The sequence below is a fragment of the Alosa alosa genome, chromosome 16 (genome assembly GCF_017589495.1).
Source record: "Alosa alosa isolate M-15738 ecotype Scorff River chromosome 16, AALO_Geno_1.1, whole genome shotgun sequence".
Lineage (NCBI taxonomy): Eukaryota > Metazoa > Chordata > Actinopteri > Clupeiformes > Clupeidae > Alosa > Alosa alosa.
In genome coordinates this window covers 25,048,459-25,075,330 of record NC_063204.1, presented here as the reverse complement: position 1 = coordinate 25,075,330, position 26,872 = coordinate 25,048,459, and the positions used below count along the sequence as shown (strand labels likewise).

At 46.0% G+C, this 26,872-nt stretch overlaps 1 protein-coding gene across 5 annotated transcripts in view; it reads right to left on the bottom strand.

The window, feature by feature from the left end:
* LOC125309520 (trichohyalin-like) overlaps positions 1 to 26,872 on the bottom strand; it is a 127,659-nt gene that overhangs the window by 6,183 nt on the left and 94,604 nt on the right. For all 5 annotated transcript variants that reach the window (XM_048266496.1, XM_048266498.1, XM_048266499.1 and 2 more), the window contains 7 exons: positions 22,229 to 22,396; positions 21,206 to 21,268; positions 18,866 to 18,975; positions 16,329 to 16,403; positions 10,024 to 10,117; positions 9,103 to 9,173; positions 3,509 to 3,611 (listed from right to left, as the gene is read on the bottom strand). In XM_048266496.1, coding sequence (XP_048122453.1) covers positions 3,509 to 3,611; positions 9,103 to 9,173; positions 10,024 to 10,117; positions 16,329 to 16,403; positions 18,866 to 18,975; positions 21,206 to 21,268; positions 22,229 to 22,396 — 684 coding nt within the window. The remainder of the gene's footprint in view (positions 1 to 3,508; positions 3,612 to 9,102; positions 9,174 to 10,023; positions 10,118 to 16,328; positions 16,404 to 18,865; positions 18,976 to 21,205; positions 21,269 to 22,228; positions 22,397 to 26,872) is intronic.

Genomic DNA, 26,872 nt, shown 5'->3' with positions numbered 1-26,872 from the left:
GCAGGCATGCACACACACACGCCAAGACGCTACACACACACCATGCCTTGCACGCGACGCCTTGCGACGCACACGCACGCACGCACACACACACTCACACACACACACTCACACACACACACTCACACACACACACACACACACACACACACACACACAGAGGTCCCTGTGTGTGTCCCACACAGGCTTGATGCTGCTCTTGGTCACCTCTACGCATTCCCAGTGATGTCATTAACAGCCCAGTCAGGGCCAAGCAAGGCAGACATCACACACACATGAACACCGAATCGGAGTAAAGTGGATTGTGTGTCTCTCTCTGTGTGTTGTGTGGCTGGATTTGTGAGTTTACGTAAGTGTCTAGATATGTGTGCGTGCATGTCTAGATATGTGTGAGTATCTGTGTGTGTCGGTGTGTGTGTTTCTCTGTGTGTGAAGTTTTCATATAATCCAAACTCATCTGGCCCACTCCATGCTTTCCCATGTGGCATAGCAGCCAGTGTGGGGGTCGGGGAAATGAGACCAGGCCAGACGAGACGAGACGAGACGAGACGGGAACGGCGTTCGTCTTCCCCTGCTCTGGAGCAGCTTCTAATTACAAACAGGAGCACGAGAGACGCTCATCAGCTATCAGGAAACGTCTCGAAGTCCCCCCCCCCACCCCACACACACACAGGCACATACACACACACACACACACACCTTACTCCCCTCCTCTGATGATGTCAGCGGCTGGTTGGCGTGAGAAAAAGAGTGCTGTGTGCTTCGGAGGACGTTGTAATGTTCCTCGTGTCCTCATGACTTCATTTGAGAGTGAGAGATGACTAATGAGATTTTCCATTATTAACAAAGGGGCCTGGCCAGAGGTCAGCTGACTGGGCTGTGTATGGTCCAAGCCAGGCGTGGGGTGATGTTTGCCCCTCTGCCTCACCTTACACACACAAACACACACACACACACACTGGATGGTCCCCCCTCCTCAACACACACACACACACACACACACATTAATTATTACCAGAACTCCTCCCACACTGAATTCACACAATGATTGAAATAAATAAAACGTAAAGATGTGAGTGTCCTGTGTCCTGACATAGCTGAGAAATACAGCCTGATTTCATTTATAATAAACACTGAAAAATGTCATTAAGGAAGCCTATCCATCATCTGGCTACAGAAGCGATATGATGAGACAAGCTGTCTGTTTTTAATAGCAATGAATATCAATTCATCCTACAGATGATATCTCTCTATCTCTCTCTCTTTCTCTCTCTCTCTAGTCTCTAATTTAATTCTGACAATAATCACCACAGGTATTGAGATGCACGTCCTCTCTGCAGGCCTTCACAAAAGAGAATCCTAATCAATGAAAACCAGAAAAATCAAGCATCATTTCATCCTTCGTTTCCAACCGGGAGGAGAGAGAGAGAGAGAGAGAGAAAGAACCAGGAGTGTATTCAATCTATCTCATTCCATTCATAAAACGGCGTGAATTATACCCTGTTACGAGCGGCCGTGGCAGAAATTAGAAATCAAATCCTGTCTGACTTTAGTCCCGTCCAACAATCTATGCAGATTAGACAGGGCCAATTTAGCCCTGGCTGCCGCACTCATTTCCCCCACTATTACGCTGGAATGAAGTAAGACATTCCATTATTATTTAGACGGGCACGACAGCCGAGCAGGGAAGTTGCTGGAAATTACCTTGAGCTTTTTCTTTTTTTTCCCTTTCTTTCTTCCACCCCTAACACCCCCGTCTCCATCCTTGCCTGAGTTAGTCATTATTTCAAACATCTTAGTTTGAATCGATATCTGTAATGATTTATTCGTTTGATTAAGAGGAGACTCCATCTGTAGGTGTCAAGTCATTACCGCCACCAGCAGTGATGAGAATATTCAACCCCTCCACCCGCCCACTCTCTCTCTCTCTTGCTTTCTCTCTCTCTCTCTCTCTCTCTCTCTCTCTCTCTTCTCACTTCCTGTTTGGCCTTTTAAAGACATGCACTCAGCCCCTAGGAGCTGTCTTAGCAACAACAGCACATCATTAATTTCCAGTGAATTTCCACAGCTCAGAATATACTACACCTACAATTAAAGATGTAGCCTTAACAGTATGCATGGTCTGTAAAACAACGTGCACCATACATATCACAAAGGTTTGAAGTTCCAATGGGTCTTGACACTCAAATGTTGCAACTGAGCCAGGAGAGGCCTGGTAGCAATGGCCTCTGTCTTTCCACATGAGTGCACTGGAGTGCTGGACTTCATCATCAGGGACGAGAGAGAAAGACAGAGAGAGAGAGAGAGAGAGAGAGAGAGAGAGAGAGAGAGAGAGAAGCAGAGAGAGAGGCTCGCCATGTCTCTAGGAGAACACCTGGTTGCCACTGCCTCTGAGACAACACCGAGTCAATCAGTCACACCACACTGACCAGTGTAATCGGCAGTGCTGGCTTTTCTAATGGTAAACGTGGACACACAGCGACACGAGATCGCAAACACAAACTCAAACACAGACACACACCCAACACGCTCACATGGTTTTGATCTGCTTCACTGACAAATGTTTGTCGATGAGCGTTTTCTTGTTTGAGGGGATGGAGGCCCGACACCGTTTGCTGCAGATATGCTTCCTGAGAAGCCTGCATCTCGGATTTGCTTTGACCATTTCCCGGCAAGGTGTTGCAGCGCAGCACGCCCCGCAGATAAACAGTGGCGCCCCTTGTTTGCTTTGGTGCTCTGAGGGGTTTTCTTCCTCCTCCATCACAGCAGGCCATATCCCAGAGCTGTCATACATAAACAGGCAACATATCCTCTCCCTCTGCCAATTTCATGAGGAGAAAAAAATAATAATTTGCCAGGAAAACGTCACCCTTTTCTGAAGATAAAATTTTGTTTCTTTTTGCCTTTTATCTGCCGAGGTGAAATGGCGTTTTTTTTTGTTTTTTTTTGGAGTGTGTTTGATGTCAGGGACTTAAAAGCGGGTTCATAGTTTTGAATCAAACAGGAGGCACAGCATCACAGAGGATTGTATTTGTGGTTTGAGGACACAGGAGATCTACAAAAGAGCCTTGCGCTTTAGATGCTATAGTCAGAAAGTACACAGATTTCAGAGCCATTAGTCATAAAGAGTACTCCATGACTGTTTACTCCAAACTGGAAAATGCAGATAAGAGGAAGAGGCTCAACAGGGCATCTCCAAGACTGACACAATTACTTGCAATGACTATCTCATTACACGCAAATGTCAATGGTGTTTCAGTTTTCCACTTCTTAAGATTCGCAGGAGAAAAAAAAAAATACAGAATGTTGCAAATTTATTTTTGGATTGGAAGAAGGAATTGGACTGCATGTTTATGGTTAATGTGCCATACTTCAACCGAAATCATAATACATGAAATTGATGAGACAAAAACAATCAATTGGTTCGAAATGTCTAAACAAACAAAATCCAAAAAAAGTCACAAAAAACATGATAAAAACACGAGCCACCTAACCTCCTCAATCTTACCTGCTTGTTCAGATGAAGGATGCTGTCCATGTTGGATCGGAGATTTTCTTGCATGTCATTGAGTTTGTTTAGGTTGTTGGTGACCAGATTCTCCTTCTCAATCCTTTGGAATTAAAAGAGAGAGAAACGAGGAAGATGATCAGTGGAAGAAGGCGTGTATGTATAAGAACAGGCATTTTGGGAACTTTGGGAGAGATTTTAATGGGCTTATAAACATACTTAACAGTCTATCTATTTGATAGAAACTCAAAATAACGATGTAACCTTGTTTACTAAATAATTGCATTTAGGAGAAAGAACATCAGTATGTCTTCTTAAAGCTACCAACTTATTATACCAAAATGTGGACACAGAATGAAAAAACACATTAAATAAGGAAAATCCCAGATGATAACGAGGAACACAATAAATTCTTCAAAGGATTTACTGTCCATTAAAATGCTTTAAAAATGACAAACGCTCTGACTAATGTCTGCAGATCTTTTAGGAAACGAGAGAGGGCCATTTAATTAACGATGTATAGCGTAATGGCGCACAGTACCCAGCCTTCTCTGGGAGACTTCTAAACAGCCCATTTTATGCCCAGATGAGCTTGTCCAGTTAGAATATGGCATTAGTGTGCAACTTTCTAAATACTTTTTGCTTAAATCTTAAGGCTTCTGCCATTGGTTCTCTGACTTTATCGCCTATTAAACTACTTCTGATGTTAATTTTCTTGTAAAAGAGAGACTGGAGTCGTTTCTCTAATCTGTAGAAAAAGTAATGGATGGAAGGAACTCCATCATGCGTGAGTTTCACATTCATTTGGGACCTAATGAATTCCTTTTCCCCCCACACAAACTTTCTTCCCTATTAGCAATGACCACTCTTTATCCCATCTAAAAAAAAACAACTCAGAAAAAAAAGACTAAGACAGAGTTAAGATGCTAGAAGCCCATTATGAAGATTTACATAAAAAAAAAGATTCTACCTGAAGTCATGGCAATTCATTTGAGAAATAATGCGCTCTGTAATTTTTGGTAGACAGTTCCATATAAATCAATAAAATAATAGAGGGGAAAAAAATAAATAAATACATAGAGGGCCGGACAAACAGTCCATCAATTGAGAATTACAGTAACATAGTGGAGCAGCCAAAAGCCTCTAGTATTATGAGGTCCATGGGGCTATGCAGTAATGGCCCAGGAATGACTCTCCTCAGTTCTGAGTCTCCATCACCAAGGACAGAGATTGCACGTCTACAAGAATTTCAGCAGAAAGAAAAAGTGAAGGAAGAGGAGAGGAGGAGAAAAAAATACATATAATTTACAGAAAAGATTTAGTAGATCAGCAAAAGCACAATCTGTTCCAAAGGTTTCCATCGGCCAAATAACTCATATCTGTGGGCCCTTCAGCCAGACAGGATTTGTCTTTGTTGTTGAGTAATATGAAGTTTCAAGCCGTTAAGTGCTAATTGTGTCCTCTGTGCTTTCCAGTCGGCTGGCTCTGGGGCTGAGAGGGTGAGCACACCCTCTTGCTGATGTCAAACGCAGCTGGAGGTTTGATCCCTTTATTAGGACAGCAAAATAGCAAAATACCTTTGCAGCCAAACGCTGCATTGTCCTCCTTTCTTTGCATGCCAGACATTCATAAACTGGGCCGAGCTCCGAGCTCCCACGAATCCCTGTGCCCCATCACGCTCAATGGGCTCTTAATCGAAAACATGTCATCCACGGTCGAGGGAGAGAGAAAAAGAGGGATTGAGAGATAGATATATACAGTATTTGCACACACACACGCACACACACACAGGGAACATGGGGGAGATAACCAGAAGATAACCAGAAACAGAACAATAATGGCTTGGCCATAACATGCTAATGCTAGGCCTTGTCCAAGGCCAGAGCAGCAGAATGTCTGTAAATCCACTCGGAGCGCCCCGAACACAGCCCCAACACAGCCACCGAGTCCCACTGGGAGTCTGGCTTTAAGATAGCAGATCTGTTCTGCATACAGTACATGCTAAAGCACTCCAGCGTCCAGCTGATGGCCAGGGTCAAGGGGGTGGGATGGAAGGGGGCTGAGATTGAGAGAGTGACAGAGAGAGGGGGGTACAGAGTGAACAAGAAAAAGAGACAGAGACATCATAAAAAGTGTGACAGAGAGGAAAACCATGGTAGTACATCAACACTCTGTGTTGCACTCCTCCAAACAGCTGGTGTCTCGCTTGCTCGTTTATCACACTGAGGCCTCTCCACTCTGACCGCCCTGCGTGCCTCTCCTTCCCAGCCGCCCAATCAACGTGGCCTATAATTTCTCTAATTAGCCCAAGGTTTGTTGACAACTTGACTGGATTACGAGTGGCGGGGGCCCTTCCGCGGTCTTCCACTGGGTCTCTTCGCTGTGTTTACAGTAATCCGCCGTTGTAATCACCCCGCCGCCTGCTAATTAAGAGCAGATAATTGTGGCTTGATTTAACGACCTTGTCAGGGACGGGGTTGACAAATTGCAAGGCAATGTGGCCTCCAGAAGCCGTGATGTTGCCTCACACACACACATAAACACACACACACACACACGTGTCATATCTCGTCTTTGGTCCCTAGAGCCGAACAGTGCGGTCGCAGCTTCTGTCGCGTCAGAGCGAGCCTCGGGCTTAAATCATCTCGCCGCGTCCTGTCTCAACTCGGTGGCGGACGAGCGAGAGCTAAAAAACACCCCACACCAAAGGAGCTGACACTTTAAGTGAGTGGTAGGACTGGTGCTAACTTAGCATCCTCCGGCTGGCACAGACACCACCATGCTGCTCTGTGTGCTAACTATGGCGCTGAGGGGAAGGATATATGATCTGGTTTGCTGTTGGGAAAACATGCCTGTTAAGTCTTTAACAGGCCCCGGCTTGCTAATCCGCACTATTTGTCTGCTTTCTGTGTATCCTTGTGTTGAAAGAATTTACACTGGCTCTTCATTTCTTTAGATCTAATGTATATGGAGTAATTCCACAGAGTCCATACGTCTGTTGGACTCTGCCGAGCCTTCACCCATTGCCCCTGAACCGTGCATTAATAATGCATACATTCCCTCCAATAAAAGCGCCGATTATGAGCTAATTTTAGCAGCTAATTCAGGGATGCGCTCCGAGACAGCTTTCATCTGTGCAGATATCAAAATTGGATGAATATATGGAAGTATATAGCCTGACAACAGGAACTCTATAGGAGCCTTTTATAAGGCATAATGATACGGCTCGTCATGGCCGTGATTACTGTCGCCCTGTTATGGGCAGGAAGACAGGCAAGATGAGAAATCTTTTCAAAAGAAATTGCATAATGATATTACGTTGATGTATGAGTCAGATTGGGGTGGGGGGAGGTGAGACCGTGAGAATAATATGACTTATCTATGCTTACATATCTCACAAGATTTTAAAAGAAAAAAAGAAAGCAAGAAAGAAAGAGAAAAAAGAGAAATTAAGAAAGAAATAAAGAATGAAGAAAAAAAAAACTCAGGCAATGAAAATGATACGGAATGATAATCAACAGAAGATCGTACAACTCCAAATGGAAGTGTGTGTGTGTGTGTGTGTGTGTGTGTGTGTGTGTGTGTGTGAGAGAGAGACACACACAATGGAGACAGGTAGATTCCACAGCAGCCCTTATTGCAATTTGGACGAGTCATATTCAGCCCATGCTAATCTAATCACCACATCTATATGAAGAGAATTTCTCCCCTCAATTATTAGAATAGACAAAGAAGGGTGAATGTGGAGGGGTGGTGGGGTTTGCTATTCATCTTGCTGTCATGCCGTAATACTATCATTAAAATGACTGACAGCTTTAAAAAGCATTTGAAACCAATAGGAGTCAAAACAAATGAGCGCCGGCTGAAAACAAACTCTGGTGTTTCATTAGGAATGCACAGATGCCTGGGAGTCCGGCCTTAATGAAGAGAGAAGGGGGGCAGAGGGCAGGGGAGTGGGGTGAGGGAGGGGGGTGTGTGTGTGTGTGTGTGTGTGTGTGTGTGTGTGTGTGTGTGTGTGGGGGTGTTGGGGTATTGGACTGGGAGGGTCAGTGCTTTAGGCAGGTACTGGGCTGCGGCGGCCAGGCCTTTGATGTTTTACTCTCCTAATGAAACTAATAGATAGGCCAGTGCTGATGAATCTCCCCTGACAGCAGCTGGGAAGTATTAGTTTTTTTTAAGCGTTCCCTGGGATGGGCGCGCGTGTATTATGCATGAGTATGACATGCACCACACCGCATTAAAACTCATGGAGCCCACTGGTCCAGGACGTCTGCTTTCCTTTAAGGACATGATATCATTGCCTGTTCGAAGGGCTAATTAGTCTGTGCACTGAACCCAGAAGAAATCCTCTGTTTGAAAATAATCACGCTTAAGAAATTCTCAGATGCTCGTGCACACCCAATATGCCCCTTGTGAAACCGGACTTGAGCTCGAAGAAAAGAGACGCATACTGGACAAAGGTCCAGTCGGCCGATGTAAAAATCATAGCATGGAAATAGCTCTGAACATGAATGACCTGGGGCTAGACGCACAAGCAAACAAAAACATAATCTTTTAGATCTTTTGTGCAACTTTTAACAAGACTGAGCACAACATTTTCAAGAGAGCAACTTCACTAATAGGTTGATTTGTCATATGTGGCACTAAGCCGCATTCAATCAAATTTAATTGGCTGACAGTGCTCTGATGCTCTGGTGGAGCCTGGACGAGAGGCACCAAATACGTCTCTCCCTCCAGCGTCCCTGGAGGCCATACTGTTAGCCAGGTCCTCATCTTCCTACACGCACGGCTCTTGGTCAGCCGCATGACCGAACAGGCCGCTGCATACTGCCTTCACTCAGACGGTGCTGATGAGTCCCACATCCAGCTATTAAATGCGACTTATGTGTAACTACAGCACTGAATGGAAACGAGTCAACATGTAGCCATCATGCACCGATAATATCAAATTGGTTAGGGTGTTGCTGATGCATCCGAAGAACACATTTAAAGCTTGTATAAAAAAAAAAAAAAATAGTTTTGCAGAAGAAAAAAAAACGTCTGGATAGACACACCAACCAGCAAAGTTTGCGCAGGTAAGAATGAAGTTAAGCTACTGCCTACAGGTTTTCTTTTGGTGAAGCAGAGGCAAGGATGTACAACCACCTAGTCAGAGCTTTTTCCAGCTATTCTGTCTTTCAGGACCAAAAATACTTAATCTTGTGGCAAGATTATTGTTTTGCCTCAAGTGAGTAGTCTTTCAGTAAGCTCTCCTCAACCACTGCACTTGACAACGCTGAAGCATACTATTACAATATAAATATATGTGCACTTAACCTGCATGTGGAGGAGATAATACATGACAAGAGCTGGCCATATATCCTTAACACATGAGAGTGTTGTATAACTAAATATGTTGTACTGTGCATAGTTAAATAAGGTAGCATGTCTAACAGCTTCAGAGAACATAATATACTGAAGTGTATAAAGTGAGAGAATGTACTTGTCTGCATTTAGCCCACCATAAGTGTGCGAGAGAGTGTGGATGAATATGCACAAACCCTGCCACATGGACCTGTGGGGCTGATGAGTGTGCAGGGAGAGTGTGTACTTACTCCTCGGTCTCCAGCTGACCTTGCAGTTGATTAAGAAGGGCCTGTTGATTATCCGAGTGGTGGTGGATGGCCTGAGTGATGGAGGGAGGAAAGTTCATTAATGCTCAGTGCATTAACAGTGATGAAGTGCTATGGGAGGCCAATGAACCTACTCTCCACATATCCCACCACCACAGATGAAAGTGTGATGGGGATCTGGGGTGGGGTGGGGGATTGGGGAACCGCATGGTACCACACATACACACACACACACCTTTATCATAAACAAGCTGACCAGCTAGAGATGAAATTGCAGTCAACCCATCAGATGGCCAAATAATGTCAGTAAATTTCTCTGTTCTGTATCATTGCAGAAATATCATTGCAAATAGCAGTACTTCACTGAGCATTTGGGAAAACAGGACACTGATTAATTCTATAGCTAAGGGTTTATAGAGACTTGGTTGGACCCCATTATTGCCTCCAAAGGTGTCTTCAGAACTAGGACAGGGAAAGAAGCAGGGGTTATGGTGTAGAGCAGTGTTTCTCAAAGTGTCGTCCGCAAGCTATCTCAAGTGGTCCGCGAGCAGACATGGTAAAATATAATATAGATGGGTTGGTTGCAATATTGAACCAACTTGTATGTAAATCCAAACAGTTCTGCTACACTGCTTATGTAAGCTACACCAGTTTAAATCATATGAATCCTCTGAAACAATAAGCAAGGTGCAAAGACAATAAGTAAGGTGGTTCATTGAGTAGGCCTATTGTGTAATATAGTATTGAAGTAGGTGTACTGTTTTTTTTTTTTAGCTAGGTGGTCCGTGAGGTTTTTTTTTCCAATCGGTAAAGTGGTCCTTGGTCTGAAGAAGAGAGACACACTGGTGTAGAGTCAAATGATGGTGGTCAGTTTGCTGCAGCACGGGTGCCTTCATTTCTCACCTTTAAATGCTCCAGCTCTCGCTCCCGCTCATAAGACGCTGCTTGGAAGGTGTTTAGCTCAGCCTCTAGAGCTTCTCGACTCGCCTGCAGATTACTGAAGGACAGAGAGACAGAGAGACAGAGAGAAATGAGACAGAGAAAGAATGAGAAAGAAAGGGAAAAAGGAGAGATGGATTGCGACAGCGAGAGAGATGGAGAGAGAAGGTTTGTAATAGACAGAGAAAGTGCGAGAAATGCAGAGGGAAAGAGAGATAGAGTAAGAGACAGAAGGGGAGAAGAGAGAGCAAGACCGAAAGGAGGGGGTGTGAATGAAGACGGGAGTGCGTGGGGAGGAGAGAGAGGGAGGGAGAGAGAGGGAGAGAGGGAGGGAGAGAGAGAGTACAGGATGTTTTGACGGGTCTGATACTGTATAATTTTAATGATGTCATTTAAATGACATGATACTTTATGATGTTTAATGAGCGACACAGTCTGACCCCCACCAAGCAGAAGACGAAGAGAGCAAAACTTTATTCATTTATGAAACGACCACGCTGCCCGCACAAAATGGGTCATCTACTGAGGCCTGTTAGCTCGAGCAAGATTGCCAAACAGATTTGCTGTCATACACAACTCCAAGTTCGGCCCCAAATGAGCAAAATTGCTGCATGAGGACTAACTAGCAAATTTATTGGTTTTCGTATTTTGATGTCAACCACAAAGTTTTAGATGAATAGGATCTGTCATGATGAAAACATCTAACTAGGGCCAGACTACAGAGAAGAAGAACACGCTAACATTTACTGATTCTATACACAACATTTAGAAGGATTCAATTTTGTTTAAAAACAGACATATGGAATCATAATATAAACTATAGTGATTTAAATGTGAGTCACATAAAAGAAACAGGGTTGTGAGGTTGTAAGGGTGTGGGGATGACTGGTCAGCGATTGTGCTTGTCTTCACGTGCAGGAAACCTTGACCTGTCTGTGCAGATGAGCACTAAATCAGTTTAATTGAGTCTCCCAAGGAGAGTGGGAGATCGCATGTCCGCCAGTGACCAGCCCTCTAAGTCATCCGACCCCGCTCGCCTTGCTCATTACCCCCATTATGGAGGCTCAAGATACAATTAAAGTAGGGAGCGCGCCTTTCCAGTAAATTGCCAATCACGCTTCCCGATTCTTACAAACAATTGCGCTTCACAAAAACACGGGCGCTTCTGCCCAGAGTCAGGGGCGAGGAAGCTTTTGTCTGCAGAGGTCGTCCCAGTGATTTGAGCCGACAGCTCAGTGACGCTAACGCAACTGCACTCCCCACCCCGTTCAACCTCCAAACCCCCCCCCCCCACAGGCAACTGACTATTAAAACTTGACAGTTTTAATGAAACATCACTGGTGAATATAAAGGGGCAGGCTTGAGTTTGGGCCTAGAGGATGCCTGATAACCCCAGTCTGGTATCCGGGCCCTATCATTGCCTGTCAAAACTGCGACACTGTTTCAGGACTTTGTGTCTCTGCATGTTAGTGTGTCTGTGTGTATACGTGTATATGTGTTCCTCTATGTCTCTGTGAGTGCGTGCATACTCTTTTTGAAGTGTTTGCATTTGTGTGCATATGTGAGTGGATTTGCGATTTTTTTGTGCGAGTGTATATAAGCGCTATACAGTATGTGTGTGTGTGTGTGAGTGGGAGTGTTAGCACCAGGTCGTCAGCTAAGCCTGTCACTCTTGGGCTTGGTGCTGTGAGCATCAGAGCTGAATTAAAAGCCTGCGAGTGGGAACGCAGACTGCTGACACACACCACTCTGACCTACTTTATTTGCTGCTACTGTAAATTAACACAGCTTGATAGCGTGCTTCTCTTCTTAGTCAAGCTACGTCAGGTGCTGGAGTACTTGTCTATCGCGTGTGTGTGTGTGTGTGTGTGTGGATACAGTGTCACGCATGCTCTAAGCAACTCCAATACTCACACCCAGAAGGCCCAGCCACACAAAATGCACACAGCATGTTGGCACAGTAGTAAATACATCATAAACTCAGTTCTACTCTCATTGGCTGCTTGCGATGTCAATCACAGGAGCGCACAACACTGCTGACGTGTTTGAGTCAAAAGTTCAAATGTTTGTTCAAATGTACGAATTGACAGCCAGCCAACATGAAAAGTCACCAGCTGTTTACCTCACACAAGATGCTGGAGACTTGAAGATAGATTTTCTCCTAAAGCAACATCAAAATCACTACACATTGTATTATGTGCAATGGCAGCATATGATTGTGAATGCAAATAAGGAAATTAGTAATTATGGGCATATATGGCATTTAGCCTACAGCGTATCGATTCAGCAGCCTGCCAAGACCAACCATCCCCTGCATAATGCCTTCTCACAGAGGAGTCCATCTGTATCACCTGCAGACTCAAATGTGGCGTTCATGATGTGGAAACGAATCCATTCATTAGCACAGTCCAGCTAGCAGCTCAGTTAGCACCTGGGCCACATTAGCATAGGTTGTTCTCGTGTGAAAGAAATGATGATAAAATAGAAAATGAGGAATGAGAAGAAAAAAATGGAAATGAAGTTAAGGAGACGGAAGGATGGACACACACACACACACACACATGCGCATACACACACTCACTAGCATATGCAGACATACACGCACACTATTCTCATTCTCATGGGTGTAATTATCTTCAGTAGCCAAGCGGTGGCTATATGTGTGCTGTCCTCTCCTCTCAGGAAGTGGAGGCGGCAGCAGGCGGTAGAGCAGCGGACAAGCTCTTGTCTCCAATCAGCCGCAGATAAGGTGATTATGTTTTACATCGGCCCGCACTGGGATTTTCTTCATCATGCAAAGCAGTCCAGGTGACACGCCGACACAGAGTGAGTGAGCGCCAGAGTGTGTGTGTGTGTGTGTGTGTGTGAGTGTGTGTGTCAATGAGGGAGATAAAAAGAACACTAGTGAGAATGTGTGTGTGTGTGTGTGTGTGTGTGTGTGTGTGTGTGTTGTGTGTGTGTGTATGTGAGACAGACAGAGAGAGAGAGAGAGAGAGAGAGAGAGAGAGAGAGAGAGAGAGAGAGAGAGAGAGAGAGAGAGGAGAACAGCAGCTGATAAAACAGCAAGGTCTCATGTTCTGATAAGAGCAAATGCAGCTCAGGCAGGCAGCCATCTTATAGTGTGCCACCTTTTCAGCCACTCCACTGCACACTACGAGAGAGAGAGAAATAGAAAGAGAGAGAGAGAGAGAGAGAGAGAGAGAGAAGAGAGAGAGAGAAGAGAGAGAGAGAGAGAGAGAGAGAGAGAGAGAGAGAGAGAGAGAGAGAGAGAGAGAGAGAGAGAAAGAAAGAAAGACGACCATGGGAGACGGGGACATCATTACAACAGGAGTATCCATCACTGAAGGAACATCACCACTCATATGTAAAACAATACCGAACACCATTCCAACACAAAGGGACTTTTGATTTTATTGCCTTTGACTTAAATGTAGTGACTTATTGACTTTTATTTGACATGAGCTGGAGTGCAGACCCCAGATTACTCAACAAATGCCTTTGTGTATTGTGCTACGCTGAAAACGATCCCCGCGCCAACTGTCTTGCTGTTTTTGTCGATTTGTTTGTCGATGCAACATTTGTTCTGAATGAGGCGGCCACAGATGTGGGCTGACTTTGGTGTCAGCAGCGTTTACTGCTGGCAGACATGTGCGCTGTCACAGACGCCACTTCCTGCCTGTAACTCAACAGCAACATCGGGCCGTCTCCAGCCTGTGTCTCAATGCCCCTCCCGCACCAGCACCACCACCAATCAAAAACCACCTCCTCAAACTAAGAAAACATTAAAGCCCATCGCCAGACATGTAAACACATGTGTGACAGTATAGAACGCATGTAATTATTGGCATACGATAATAAATTATAATCTGAGGATGCTGATGGAAGACAAAAGCAAGTGCAGTAGCATGGAATAGATAGATAGATAGATAGATAGATAGATAGATAGATAGATAGATAGATAGATAGATACTTTATTGATCCCCAGGGGAAATTCAAGGTCTCAGCAGCATACAGACAACACAAACACATTCTTTAACAGCAGAAAGAGTAATTAAAGTATATAATATAAAAACACAACTAAGCAATAAGGACAGCAGAAGATAAAGAATATGCTAAATATACTAAAATACAAATTATACTAACTAACACTTAATCTAAATCAATTCTAAAAACAGTATCCACATAGTGGTGATTAATCAATCAGAGGCGCTTGCAATGACTGAGGCAGGGACTGAGCCTGTGATTCTCTGTGCATAGTAAGGTATGGTAAGGTGCTCTAAGGTGCTCTGTGTGAATGAGTGCCATGGTGGTAGTGCAATGGTGATAGTGGTAGTAGTGGTGGTGGTCTGGTGATAGTGGTCATGGTGATGAGTAGAGGCCGTTAAACCATTGCAGAACATACGTTATTACGACATACTGGAACGTGATGAAATGCTGAAAGATGCCTCCAATCGAATGAAAAAAGTAAAAAAGATTTCCATTTCCCTCTTTCTGTTTACTTATTACACGGTTACAAAAGAGGTAATTGCCATATGGGGAAAGCACTAACCTTTTCCAAAACATTGGCATTGAAGTAATTACAGACGATAAAGTGTGACTGTGTGCAGATGCTCTCCGTGTGAATATGTGTGGATGTCTACGCACGGGTCGTTAAACGGAAGAGAATTCCTGAGGAGCCATTTTCTCCCTCCTCGGTAGAAGAAAGATGGGAAAAAGATGGGAAAGGTCATGGATAATTGTATGTCAGCTCTCCCCGTCATTCTTGACGCGGACGAGGTTGACGGCACGAGATGGAAAATGTAACGCTGCCACGACCTACTCTACAGGTGTACACCTAACGCACGCGCTCCGCCACTTCCTGCAATTAAAAAAAGGAAATCTGGATGCGCTTTTGACCTGAGATATGAAACAGCTGGCTTGATCTTTCGTGGCAAGGGACAGCGAGACACTGGCGACAGCCAGGAGATCTCTGGCACTAAGACGGAAGATAAGTGGCGGAATCCATTATCTGCCCTGTGTAAATTTGACCCCCACACTTCCTTGCCTTCCTAGTGGCCAAATATGTACCCCCCCCCCCCTGTTCAGTCCCGTAATGGCCATTCTGCGTCCCCATTTACCCCATAGCGGTCCAGATCACAGGACAGATATCCCTGCACTTGGGCTCTGGGGAAGCAGAACTCCAGGAAGAGAGGCGAGAGTGGGGGGCAGAGACATGGAGGAAGGAGAGAAAGAGAGAAGATGAAGTATAAATCAGAGAGAGAGAGAGAGAGAGAGAGAGAGAGAGAGAGAGAGAGAGAGAGAATGAAAGAGGACGTTTTGTGAAACAGAGACAAAGTAAGAAGAGGACAGACAAAGGGGCAGAGAGAGAGAGAAAGAGAGAGATAGAGAGAAAGAGAGAGAGAGGGGGGGCAAAAAGGAGTTAGAGAAAGAAAGAAAGGAGAGGGAAGGGCAATGTGATAGAGAGGGGAAGAGAGAAAGTGCAGACCCAACCACAGGGGCTCTGGGGGCCTTTGTGTGCGCGCCCTTGAGTGTCTCAATGAGACGATGAGTGTGGGAGCAGAGCTTCCAGATATGCTTAAGTCTTAAGAAAACCTTGCTTTTGATTTGGCGAAGAAGGGGGCGAGATGTACACTATCGACCTGGAGATACAGTATTGACAAGAAAGATCCAAAGAACAATGACTGAACAGCTCTCGACGCGCACCATTGTGGCATCAGGACTGGACGTATTTACGATAAAACTACACAGGAATGGAACTGGGATTCGGCCAATGCCTGGGCGGGCTGAAAGGAGACTTGCTCTATGATATAGCCTACTTGGGTGCCATTCAGAGGCCTCCACAGCAGGCTTCTAATTGTGGCATAAAACTACTCCAAAAGGGAATACCAATACAACCACACACAGACACACACATACACACACACATCTGCCAACAGACACACACATAACACACTTTGCGCACACCCACACATGCATACACTGAGAAAGAGAAAGAGAGAGACAGCCAGAAGTACAGAATGAGAGACACACTCAAAAACACAGTCCCACAAATACGGACGGACACTCTCACACACACACACACACACACTCAAAAAAAACACACCCACATTCACAGTCCCACAAATATGGATACACACACACACACACACACACACCCTCCCACACACACACACACTCAAAAACACACACACCCACATTCACAGTCCCACAAATATGGATACACACACATACAAACACAAAAACAAACAACAGGTGGTGCAGGCACTTACTCTCTCTCGGCGGTCAGGGCGGTCAGCCGCTGGCTCTGGTCTTTCACTCTCCCAGATAGCTTCTCACTCGCTCTCCTACCACACAAAAGAGACGGAAGAATAAAACCTGAACTGAAGACACACACAAAAGACACTCACACAAAGAAATAGTTACTAGTTATTGCCACTAATTCACTGCAAGCCACCTCAGTTTTTATGATGAACTTCAGATGAAGTTTCCTTTGGTGCTGTGTATTTTGTAACCTTTTCACATCAGTATATACATGTATATGGTGCAACAAGTGGTACATGAAAATGGCTTAATACCATTTAACAACATTTACTTCCACGAGAAGTAAGTAGAATCACAGGTTAGCTAAAAGAGTATGTGTAATCTGAGGAGTGAAACATAAGGGGCTTTTTGTCTTTATTACAGGTCTGTCTTCTCAATCTGTTGCTTTGCTTGCATTGTATCCCTCCCTGCAGCTGGTATGTATACAGAGGGTGAGATTTCACCAACAGTCGGGTGAAACATTCCTTAACAGCTTCAAACATAAACTGGAAACTGGCTCTTTCTGTGTGTGTGTGTGTGTGTGTGTGTGTGTGTGTGTGTGTGTGTGTGTGTGTGTGTGTGTGTGTCAGTCAGAGAGAGAGAGAGAGAAAGAGGTAGAGGACTGTAAGCTAACTGAAACCAACCACAGGTGCTAAAACTCGCTCCACATGTGTGAGGGTTTGGCTCAGAGAGCCTCGGGGTGTCGGCACACCCCTCCAGACTCAGGGATGGAGGGGTGTGTGTGTGTGGGGGGGGGGGGTGTGGGGGAGGGACCCCTGACTGGGCAGCTCTCAGCTCCCCGCTTTCAAGCGTGCTCATGTTCGCTCTCACTTGGTAATTTCATTAGAGACAGAAAGAAAGAAAGAGAGAAAGAGAGTGAGCAAGAGAGAGGGACAGAGGGAGAGGAACAGAAAGAGACAGAGAGAAAGGAAAGGGGGAAAGGGGAGACAGTGTTCGGCTCCACGCAGCTGGGGAGCCCCCAACTGCTCGCTTGTAGCAGATGATTCCTCATCCTCAAGACAGAGAGAGAGAGACGAAGGAGAGGGAGAGGGAGAGAGAGAGAGAGAGAGAGAGAGAGAGAGAGAGAGAGAGAGAGAGAAAAGCCAAGGCCAGGGACTAAGCTTCCAGCCTGCAGAGCTACTGACCAAACATTTACGCTGAGTTTATGGACTGTACCTCTGTCTGCTTGAGGTGGACACCTTTGGCCTTATTTGGCTAATCAGTGTTGTGTTCATATATGTGAAGTGTTGCTATAAGTCCTGATAGCAGGATGTTATTATCATTGTGTATTTGTGTAGAGGCGCACAAATGTACATGCGAGAGTGTGGAGTGTGTGTGCATTGGAGAAAGAATGTGTGTGTGTGTGTGTGTGTGTGTGTGTGTGGTGTGTATGGCCCAACATCGGGATCAAAGACTGCATCAGTTTCAGTGACTGGGCCATGACTTTAAACTTCAGTGGCATATCCTCCAATGTGGTTCACATCAGCCCCAACACACAAAAGCACAGCCCACAGCCCAGCATGGCTCAACACAACACAACACAGCACAGCACCACAGAGAGCAAGTGGAAAAAGAGGCTTCAGGCTGCGTTAGTGCGGTCGTGTTGTCAGAGACGTGAAAAAGTGAATGAGAGAGAAGGTTAGGTTACACTTCACGGTGGTTCCACCCCGCCTTTTAAAACATTCTGTTCTCTCCGATGTTAATTAACCAAAATTAATGTAATATTTTACTGTTTGAATCTCTCCGGGCCGACCACAAGTGGTGGGTGGTCTCCAACCAATTCCACCGTCGTGCTTTGCACATCGCTGGCAAGCGGACCCCTTTGTGAGCATGACCTCAGCACCGTTAAATAAAACAGACAACGCTCGAAAACCAGGCGAAAAAATGTTTGGAAGTTTTTGACTGAGCTGCTTCCCAACTACGCTTCGTCCATTTGCATGGTGGGCAGAAGCGTCAGTGTGGCCGCCTGTTTCTATTTGCATCTCTGGACAGGGGGGAGGGGGCGGGGCAGGGCAGTGTGTACGTGGTGTGGGGGTTGTGTGTAGAGGGCAAAGAGGGGTTCGCTGGGAGGCACATGAAAAAATAAGGCACATCAGAAGTCCCACTACCCATGTTTGCATTTGTGTATGTGTGTGTGTGTTGAGTGAGGCTCCACAAGCATTGTGTGTGCGTACCATACTTCTCCATACATCCATGCATGTTCATGTAATTGTGCATTAAACATTCAATCTGTGTTAACAAGCAAAAGCCTTTATAAGTGTGTGTGCGTTCATGTGTGTGATTGTTTATACTTGCCTTTCTTTGCGGGGTACATGGCCAAATTTCTGTTTGTGTTCATTCATTGTGAGAGTGCATGAAAGTGGGTGTTACTATTCATGTGCCCCCTTGCATATGTGTGTGTGTATGTGTGTGTGTTTGTAAGAGGGTGTGAGAGAAAAAGAAAGAGAGAGAGAGAGAGAGAGAGTGTGTGTGTGTGTGTGTGTGTAGAGTGTCTGGTTTCCCCTACTTCTGCTCTTTGATCCAGAGGCTGACGTTGGTGAGCACCAGTTGACTCTCCTGGCTGAGGTGCGAGTTCTGGGCCTGGGCCTCCTCCAGAGCCTCCGCTAGCCTCTGCAGCTGTGGAGCACAGGAGAGGGGAGAGAGAGAGAGAGAGAGAGAGAGAGAGAGAGAGAGAGAGAGGGAGAGGGATACAGTGGGACAGAGTGGGGGGGGGTAGAAAGATAGAGAGAGGGACACAAGGTGGGAGAGAAAGAGTGAGAAGAGACAGAAGAGAAAGAGAAGAGACAGAAACATACATTTAAAGTAAAGGAGAGAAATAGTGACAGAGAGAGTGAATCAGATCAAAGCGGAGATGATCCCACTCTCTCTCTCTCCACTACTAATAACACCCTGTGCCCCTGTAAAGCCTTTGCTGGGTCTCACTCCACCCCACCACTCCAGCCGCTCCACTGCTCCTCTCGTCTCCCCATAACGAGGGCTTCCTTCAACATGCTATTAATTGATTCAATATGCTGGGAGGAATGCCTGCAGTCCTTCCCATGTCTTCGATTTAGGAGTTTATTATGCTAAGCGAACTCTCTGCTCCCCACTCGCTGCTACCCCAGCCCGCACCCCTCTCCCCTCCCCTCCCCTCCTCTCCTCTCCTCTCTCCGCTAGCGGGAGTGCAACTCTAATCAGGTGAATTCAATTAGAGGCGCCTCTTGATCCCTTTTTCTTTCTGAGGCCTGACAAAACACAACAGATCTGGGGAGTGAGCAAACAGCAGAACGGTTTTTCTTCTTTTTTTTTTTGGCGGGGGTGTTTGTGTGCTAGATCTTTCTTTCCCTCCTTCTCCCTCTCCTCCTCTTTCTTGCTCTCTCCCTCTGTTGCCCCCTTGCACAGGGCCGACCATGCAAGCACAGAAAAAAGACATGTGTTGATCATTTCTCTGATATCGGCACTGGGCCCACGTTAAGACTGGATCCAGAGACGTATAACGCAGAGCAAATGTCAAACCATGGGCCGTGTCCATCAGCGGCTCCACGGCAGCCAGACGTGAGGTGGTGTGAGTGACACGCTAACGGGATCCCCATGGGGAGAGGGTGACCACTTAGAACTCTTCAGGGTGAGCTGACAGACAGGCAGACAGACAGAGAGACAGACAAGCACAGAGACCTGGGAGGAGACTAATTGTCTGATTAGGGGCACCAGGATGGTGGGAGTTCAAGAGGTATTCAGATCCTTTCACACTACAAACTAAATCAACTGATTAAATTAAATGTTATGGTCCGGTATGGTGATTTTGCAGTAGTGCTGGCACGGATGGGTTTGTGTACTTGCTCTCCCTTCTCTAGGTTTCTGTCAGTGGTCAGCGGAGTCCTTCTTGCCAAGTCTGTGGTGTGGTGTCAGTGTTCGCTGCTGACCTGAGAACCAGTCCGAGAACCAGTCCGAGGCCCAAACCAGAGCTGGTCTCAGAATTGGCTGAGATCCAGTCCAAGAACCACACCCACACTCCTAACCAGGTCCGCTCTCGGAGTTGGCCTGAGTTTGGGAAATCACTCCTTGTCAGCTGCGATGGTTCCAGATCCGAGCGGGCCCATCTGGAGTGGATTTCTGCCCAGTCGGCCGCCAGGCAGGCGCACATCTCGAGCTGCGCTCTCTCAATACCTCAGCGGCGCGGCCCATCCTCACAGTGCTGCCCACCCCAAACACACACTCTACCCCAACATGACCTCACCGCACCTTCCTCCCTTCTCCTCCCTCTATACACTTGTCAGGATAACAAGCTACAAACCGCCCTGGGAGAGACACCACAATGGCTCCAGTGCATTCGGCATCTTTCTTTCCCCTTGTTTATGCTCTTCACCTTTTTGTCCAAGTCATTTCTGAACTCTGATCTGTGTAGAACCCTTTAACGTGTGGTCATAGCACGTATAATAGCATGCTTTGCACATTGCTCATCACTGTATCGGAAGCAGTGCACTGCCCCAGGGGATCCACAGCATTGCTTGCTTTAAGACCATGAGCACGAGGAGGAGGTGAGAGATGAGACGCCACAGCCTGATTTAAATAGAGATCCAGTCATTTTGCTCCACTTGTTACCAGACACACACACACACACACAACTCTCCAGCTAAGCTAAGCTGTCACCACAGAAACGCCACACAGGGAAAAGGAACGAAGCCTCCAGGTGACAGCTTAAATACACGGCTCTTACAGTGGGACATCACTCACTCTCCCCAGAAGTGACCACTGACATTCCACAGCCAAACTCAATCATTTCATCGTCTGTGTCCGTGATTATAAATAAGTGTAAGAGCTAACTGTAATGGTCTCAGAGACAGGCTGTGGAGAGTGGCTCCAGTACCTCAGAGACAGCCTCCTTCAGCTTCTTCTCCAGAGCCTCTCGCTCACACTTCAGAGCCTCGGCCTGTTATGGGGACATCAATAAGGAGGAGAGTTCCGATTAGATTAGACACACACACACACACACACACACACACACGCACACGCACACGCACACACACACTCTCACACACACGCACACACATCAACCTCCAGTAGTCCAGCTGCGAGGTATTGCCATTATCAGACACAAGTCTAGGAGCCTACAGCATCTTAAACAGGATATAGCAAAGTGTTTAGGACTCATGTCTGAGCATGTGTGTGTGTGTGTGTGTGTGTGTGTGTGTGTGTGTGTGTGTGTGTATGTATATAATAGAAACAAATGGAGGTTCTGGACTATGCAAGGTGTGTCCAGCAGTAAGAGGACTACGAGTGCTTACAGGGCTTGAGATCAAACCCAGAGAGGAGTGGTGTGTGTGTGTGGAGCAGAGAGATGGATCTTAGGGAGCGTGTGCGTTTACAGTGAGTTAGATAACAGAGGAGAAACAATGTGACAGAGGTGTGTATATGCCAAAAAGATACGCGTTCCTCAGACCATGCCTGCTCACAGTGCATTTGATAAGACAAACGGGAGTGTTTAGGAACAAAACCAATGTAATACAAAGATGTGATTTATAGCCCAGCGTGTTTACAGCGCCGGGCTATGGGAGTTTACACTACACTGGCTAAAAGACTGGGGTGTTTAGGAACTGTATGGGTGAGGAGCATAGACACAGTGTGTTGGACAAGAAACAAAGGAGTTTTTAAGGAACCTTGCTGGAATGGCGAAATCCAACAGAAAGATGGGTATCAAGACCATACAAGTTTAAAAGTGTGTATTCAACAGAGAGATGGATATTAGGACCATGTGAGTTCATTGTGTTAGATAAGAGGTGATAAAGTGTTTGGGAGAGTGTGTGTGTGTGTGTGTGTGTGTGTGTGTGTGTGTGTGTGTGTGTGTGTGTGTGTGTGTGTGTACTGTGTGTGTGTGTGTGTGTGTGCTTACCTCCTCCACCTTGCAGCCAAGCCTCTGCCGGAGAGTGTCAGCCTCTGCTCTGAGCGTGCTCAGTTGCTCCTCGTTCCTCTCCTGCGCTCTGCCGCTCTCCTGGCTCAGCGTCTGGCACTGCTGCAGCTGCTCGGCCAGCTCACGCATACTCCCCTCATGCCGCCGCACCTGACATGAGGAAGAGGACACATCACAGGGACAGGAGGATGTTCAAATATTAGAAAGAAATATCAAAACACACAAAGAAAGAGAAAAAGAGAAAGAGAGAGAGAGAGAGAGAGAGAGAGAGAGAAAGAAGAGAGGCTGGGCTGGAGAGGAGAGAGATTAAGGGTAGGCGAGGTGTGTGTGTGTGTGTGTGTGTGTGTGTGTGTGTGTGTGTGTGTGTATATATGTGAGAAAGATATGTTAGTAGTGCATTAGCGCCAGCCAAACCACACAGATCGGCAGTAAGGCAAACTATTCAGAGCAAAGAGAAAGAAAGGAAAGGAAAGGAAGAGGTGGACAGGGCAAACAGCGGTTCATCTCCCTGAGCCCCTGCACACACAGAGCAGTGCAAACACTCGAGCCCACGCCTCGGCCACTGGGTTAGCCGTCTCTGCAGGGCCGCCGAGGCTAGCCATTAGCGCCTGCGGACATGTAGCGATAGCCATCGCTCCAACTACGCCCCCCCCCCCCCACCACCACCTCTCTCTTACTTTCTTTCTCTCGATCTATCTCAGCTGTTAAAAAAAACCTTTCCCCTACCGCTGCCCATAAAGTAATGCATTAATTCGCCATTAATTATAGAACATGTCAACCCACATTTCACTCAGCACTCTCTCCCTCTTCTCTCTGTCTCTCTCACTCGGGCTTAGAGGCGTCCTTAATGACAATAATTACCAAGCCAGGAAGGACTCATCTAAAATTAACATTTCTCTCCAATCTGGCTCCGATAGGGGGACGTAAATATGCTGAAAGCGGAGTGTGTCGTGATTAAGGCCCCGACTGTAGTACACTAACTGCATTTCTCTTTTTTTTGGTGTGTGTTGAGGGGTCGAACAATGGATGCTCATAAAACAGTGGTTTGTTTTTGTCGGTTTCCATAGAATGGGCTGGAATACAAACAAATGACAGGGTGGGGATTGTGTGTGTGTGTGTGTGTGTGTGTGTGTGTGTGTGTGGTGGGGGGCTGCTTAACATTTAGATTGTTTCCTCTTTTTAGGGAAGTGTGTAGGGACAGGAGCACGTGGGCAAGGAAAGAGCTACATACAAACAAAAAGACGGCAAGCAAACAACGAGAGAAACAACAACAAAATAGGGCCAGCATCTTATGGTCTGGGGGCTCATAGCGCTTTAAGTGCAGGGAAAGGGGACTTCAATATGATCCGTTTATGCACACTCCACAACTTCAGAGTGCAGAGGGAAGATGGCTATGGGCAAGGTACCCTCTACTTAATCTATTTATTGGCTTAACCCAAGACCATTATTATGTATAACATGGATATTTCTCCCAGAGCATGACAGCTGAAACAGATAAAAGATGCCAAAAAGATATTTATGGATCATTTAAATAATACATTTCGCTGAATGCAAATATTCTTTCACAGATACAATTAAGTACCTGAGATAAAACCTTCATTAATATTCCTTGTCTGGAGAAGACAATGGCTTTAAGGGTCTGGATTGGGTATGCTTTTGAAGGCGGCCACCGTCAGGTAAATAAATTGAGTCACGTGAGGGCAGATGTGCTGCTAGATCCATCTGCTCCATGAATAACAAAAATCCCTTTAACACACAACAAACAGATGACAGGTGCAGGTGCAGGCACATGCACGTCACACACACACACACACACACACAAACACAATCACTCCACATCGTACAACACCCCACAATTCCATACACACACACACCCACAAACACATACAATGGAAGAACACACACACTCACTCACTCCACACTCGTACAAAAGCCCGCAAATCCATATACCTACCCACAAGCACATAGAAATGGAAGAACACACACACACACGCACGCACACACAAACAGTATCATCAGGTAGCGTGCATGGTGAAAAGGAAAGATATTTAATAAAAGCCTGCCACTGGTAATCCTCTCTGATTGTCTGCCCCCAACCCCGCCCCACCCCTCACACACACACACACACACACTCCACCACCACCAAGCCTATGCCACTGCTGTGTCTGTTGACGAGGACGTCACCCTGTCACCTGCTATAATGCTTGACAGCTCATTCTACTGCATAAGGCCGCAACAAAATTACTACCCCGCCACCCTCATCTCCTACACGCCCACACACACACACACACACACACACCACCTTCTCAAAATTCCTTGCTGGCTAATAACTAAAGGCAATATCTGGCCTTCAATATCTTGCCAGTGTGCAAAGCAAAGCCACACGGTGAGCTGGAGTGAAACCCTGCAGAGGGGGAGATTAAAGAGGGGTAATTATGATGAGGGAGATCATGCCTGGTACAAGAGAGAACCACAGAGACAGAGACAGAGAGAGAGAGAGAGAGAGAGAGAGAGAGAGAGAGAAGGGGGGGATGAGAGGTGAGAAGTCGGGTAACTCGTTACAATGTTTCAATTATATTGGCACATGGAGGGTGCTGAACGCCACTTTACAAAGACCCGCTCGACTCCAGTGGCGACGGGAGCACGGGGGAATGCTGCTGTCGTGTTAAGAGACATTTTTTCCTGCTCTTCTCACACACACACACACACGTGTGCGCACACACACACACACACACACACACACACACACACACAAACACGTGTCAACAATATTCCCTCCTCACCTGAGCGTGTGTGCATACCTCCCTATGGGGGCATATCTAGCATGCCATTAAAAAAAACAAAGTAACAACAACAACAACAAGAGAAATATTCTAATTAGATTTCGGCAACATCTCATGTTCAAGGTGGGACATATCGATTGTCAGATCATTCTGTTTTATGTGCTTTTATTATTTATTTAGTTATTTATTTTCCAAGCTGGAGAGCTGGCTAGACTTTTGAGCTGGAAGCCGAATCAATGGGCAGATAAAATGTATTCAAATAAGCATCACTTCCAGCTCCACTTGTGGCTGTTAGTGAATGATATACATCCCTGTGGAGCATCTGAATGGTTTGGATGCATCTCTGAGCAGGAGACTAAGACCGTGTCCACACGGAATACCACAGCACTATTTAAACCACGGCCTGACAGGTAAGAGAAAAAATAAATAAAAAATCAACTGCTCCGCGTGCAAGAAAAGCACACGTCTGCAGACACTGGGGACTGCTCGGAGATGAGGGTGTGTGTCTAATTAGCTTTCCTTATGCACTCAAATGTAAATTTAAAGTCAGACTTGCCAAAGGAGATAAACTCTCCGTTGCGTTTCGCAGGAAGGAAAAAATAGAATTCAATCCAAACCAATAATATGGTCCTGCTGCAACCAAAACCATCACGCCAGAGGGGTTGGATCCACTCACAGTGGCGGTGAGGCACGGCTTTGCAAAGTTGAAGAAAAGAGATGGCGCTTAACTCTATCCTTCTCTCTCTCTCTCTCTCTCTCTCCATCTGTCTGTCTCTCTGGCTCGGCATCTCTCTGACTCTCCCATCAATGGCGTCCTGACGGATGGCAAATCTTCTGCCGCATTGTCGAGGCTGAGCCTACAATGCTCCCTGCGAGCTGTCGTGTAAACTCGAGACCTGGCTTTTCCCCCATGCTGCACGGGTGTCACCAAAAGCGATTTGTGTCAATTTCCGCAAGCCTCTGAGGAGAACCCGGGGTGGTGGTGGTGGTGGTGTCAGAGGCAGAGGCGACGGTGGGGCGGACTATTCTACATCTCCGAGGATTACAATGAAGAATGAGATGAATGGAGGATGATATTATAGACAACCATGGCAAGGCTGAAATAAAGACGGGCTTCTTGTAGGAAATGTCAACTGTGGGAGGCAGCCGACCACGGATTAACGGCAGGGATCTGAACGCAGAACGCAGAACGCAGGGAGATGGGAGGACTCCAGAAGCCTGTCCTATCCCACAGGCCTCAGCAGAGGTGCTGGTGGGCGCATTATTATAATCCACAAATACAGCGTGGCACAAGCGAGAGCAAGTGACAGTGAAATAAGAAGGAAGGTGGAAAGCCAAGCAGGATGGAATAGAGACAGTGTATATAGCGAGGAGTTGAAAAAGAAAATCATTTTTAGATGTAATTGGAGGGTCTAGACGAGAAAATTGGGAGCAGAGCAGAGCGTGTCATAGGAATAGGAACATTATAAGGAAAAGAGACTTGTGGGGCCCAGCCATAAACTGAAAGTGAATACAGTTGGCCAATGACCTGTTCTGATAGGTTAGGAAACAATGTGACATTATGATAACTATAAATATATCTATTTTGTTTGGGTGTACAAAACACAAATGCAATTATCCCCAAACCAAACTTCAGTCTATGAATGACTTAAAACAGGTCACAGGCAAGCACCTTGAAGCATTAAAATTGCACATGCACACTTCATTTCATATTCTCTCAAGTTAGCCCATCTCCATCAAATGAAGTAAGACACACATATATTGTTAAACACGCTAGTATTAATCTTTGATTATTTCCACTAATTAAAAGCCTTGACGAGAGGAACATCATTTAAATATGTAT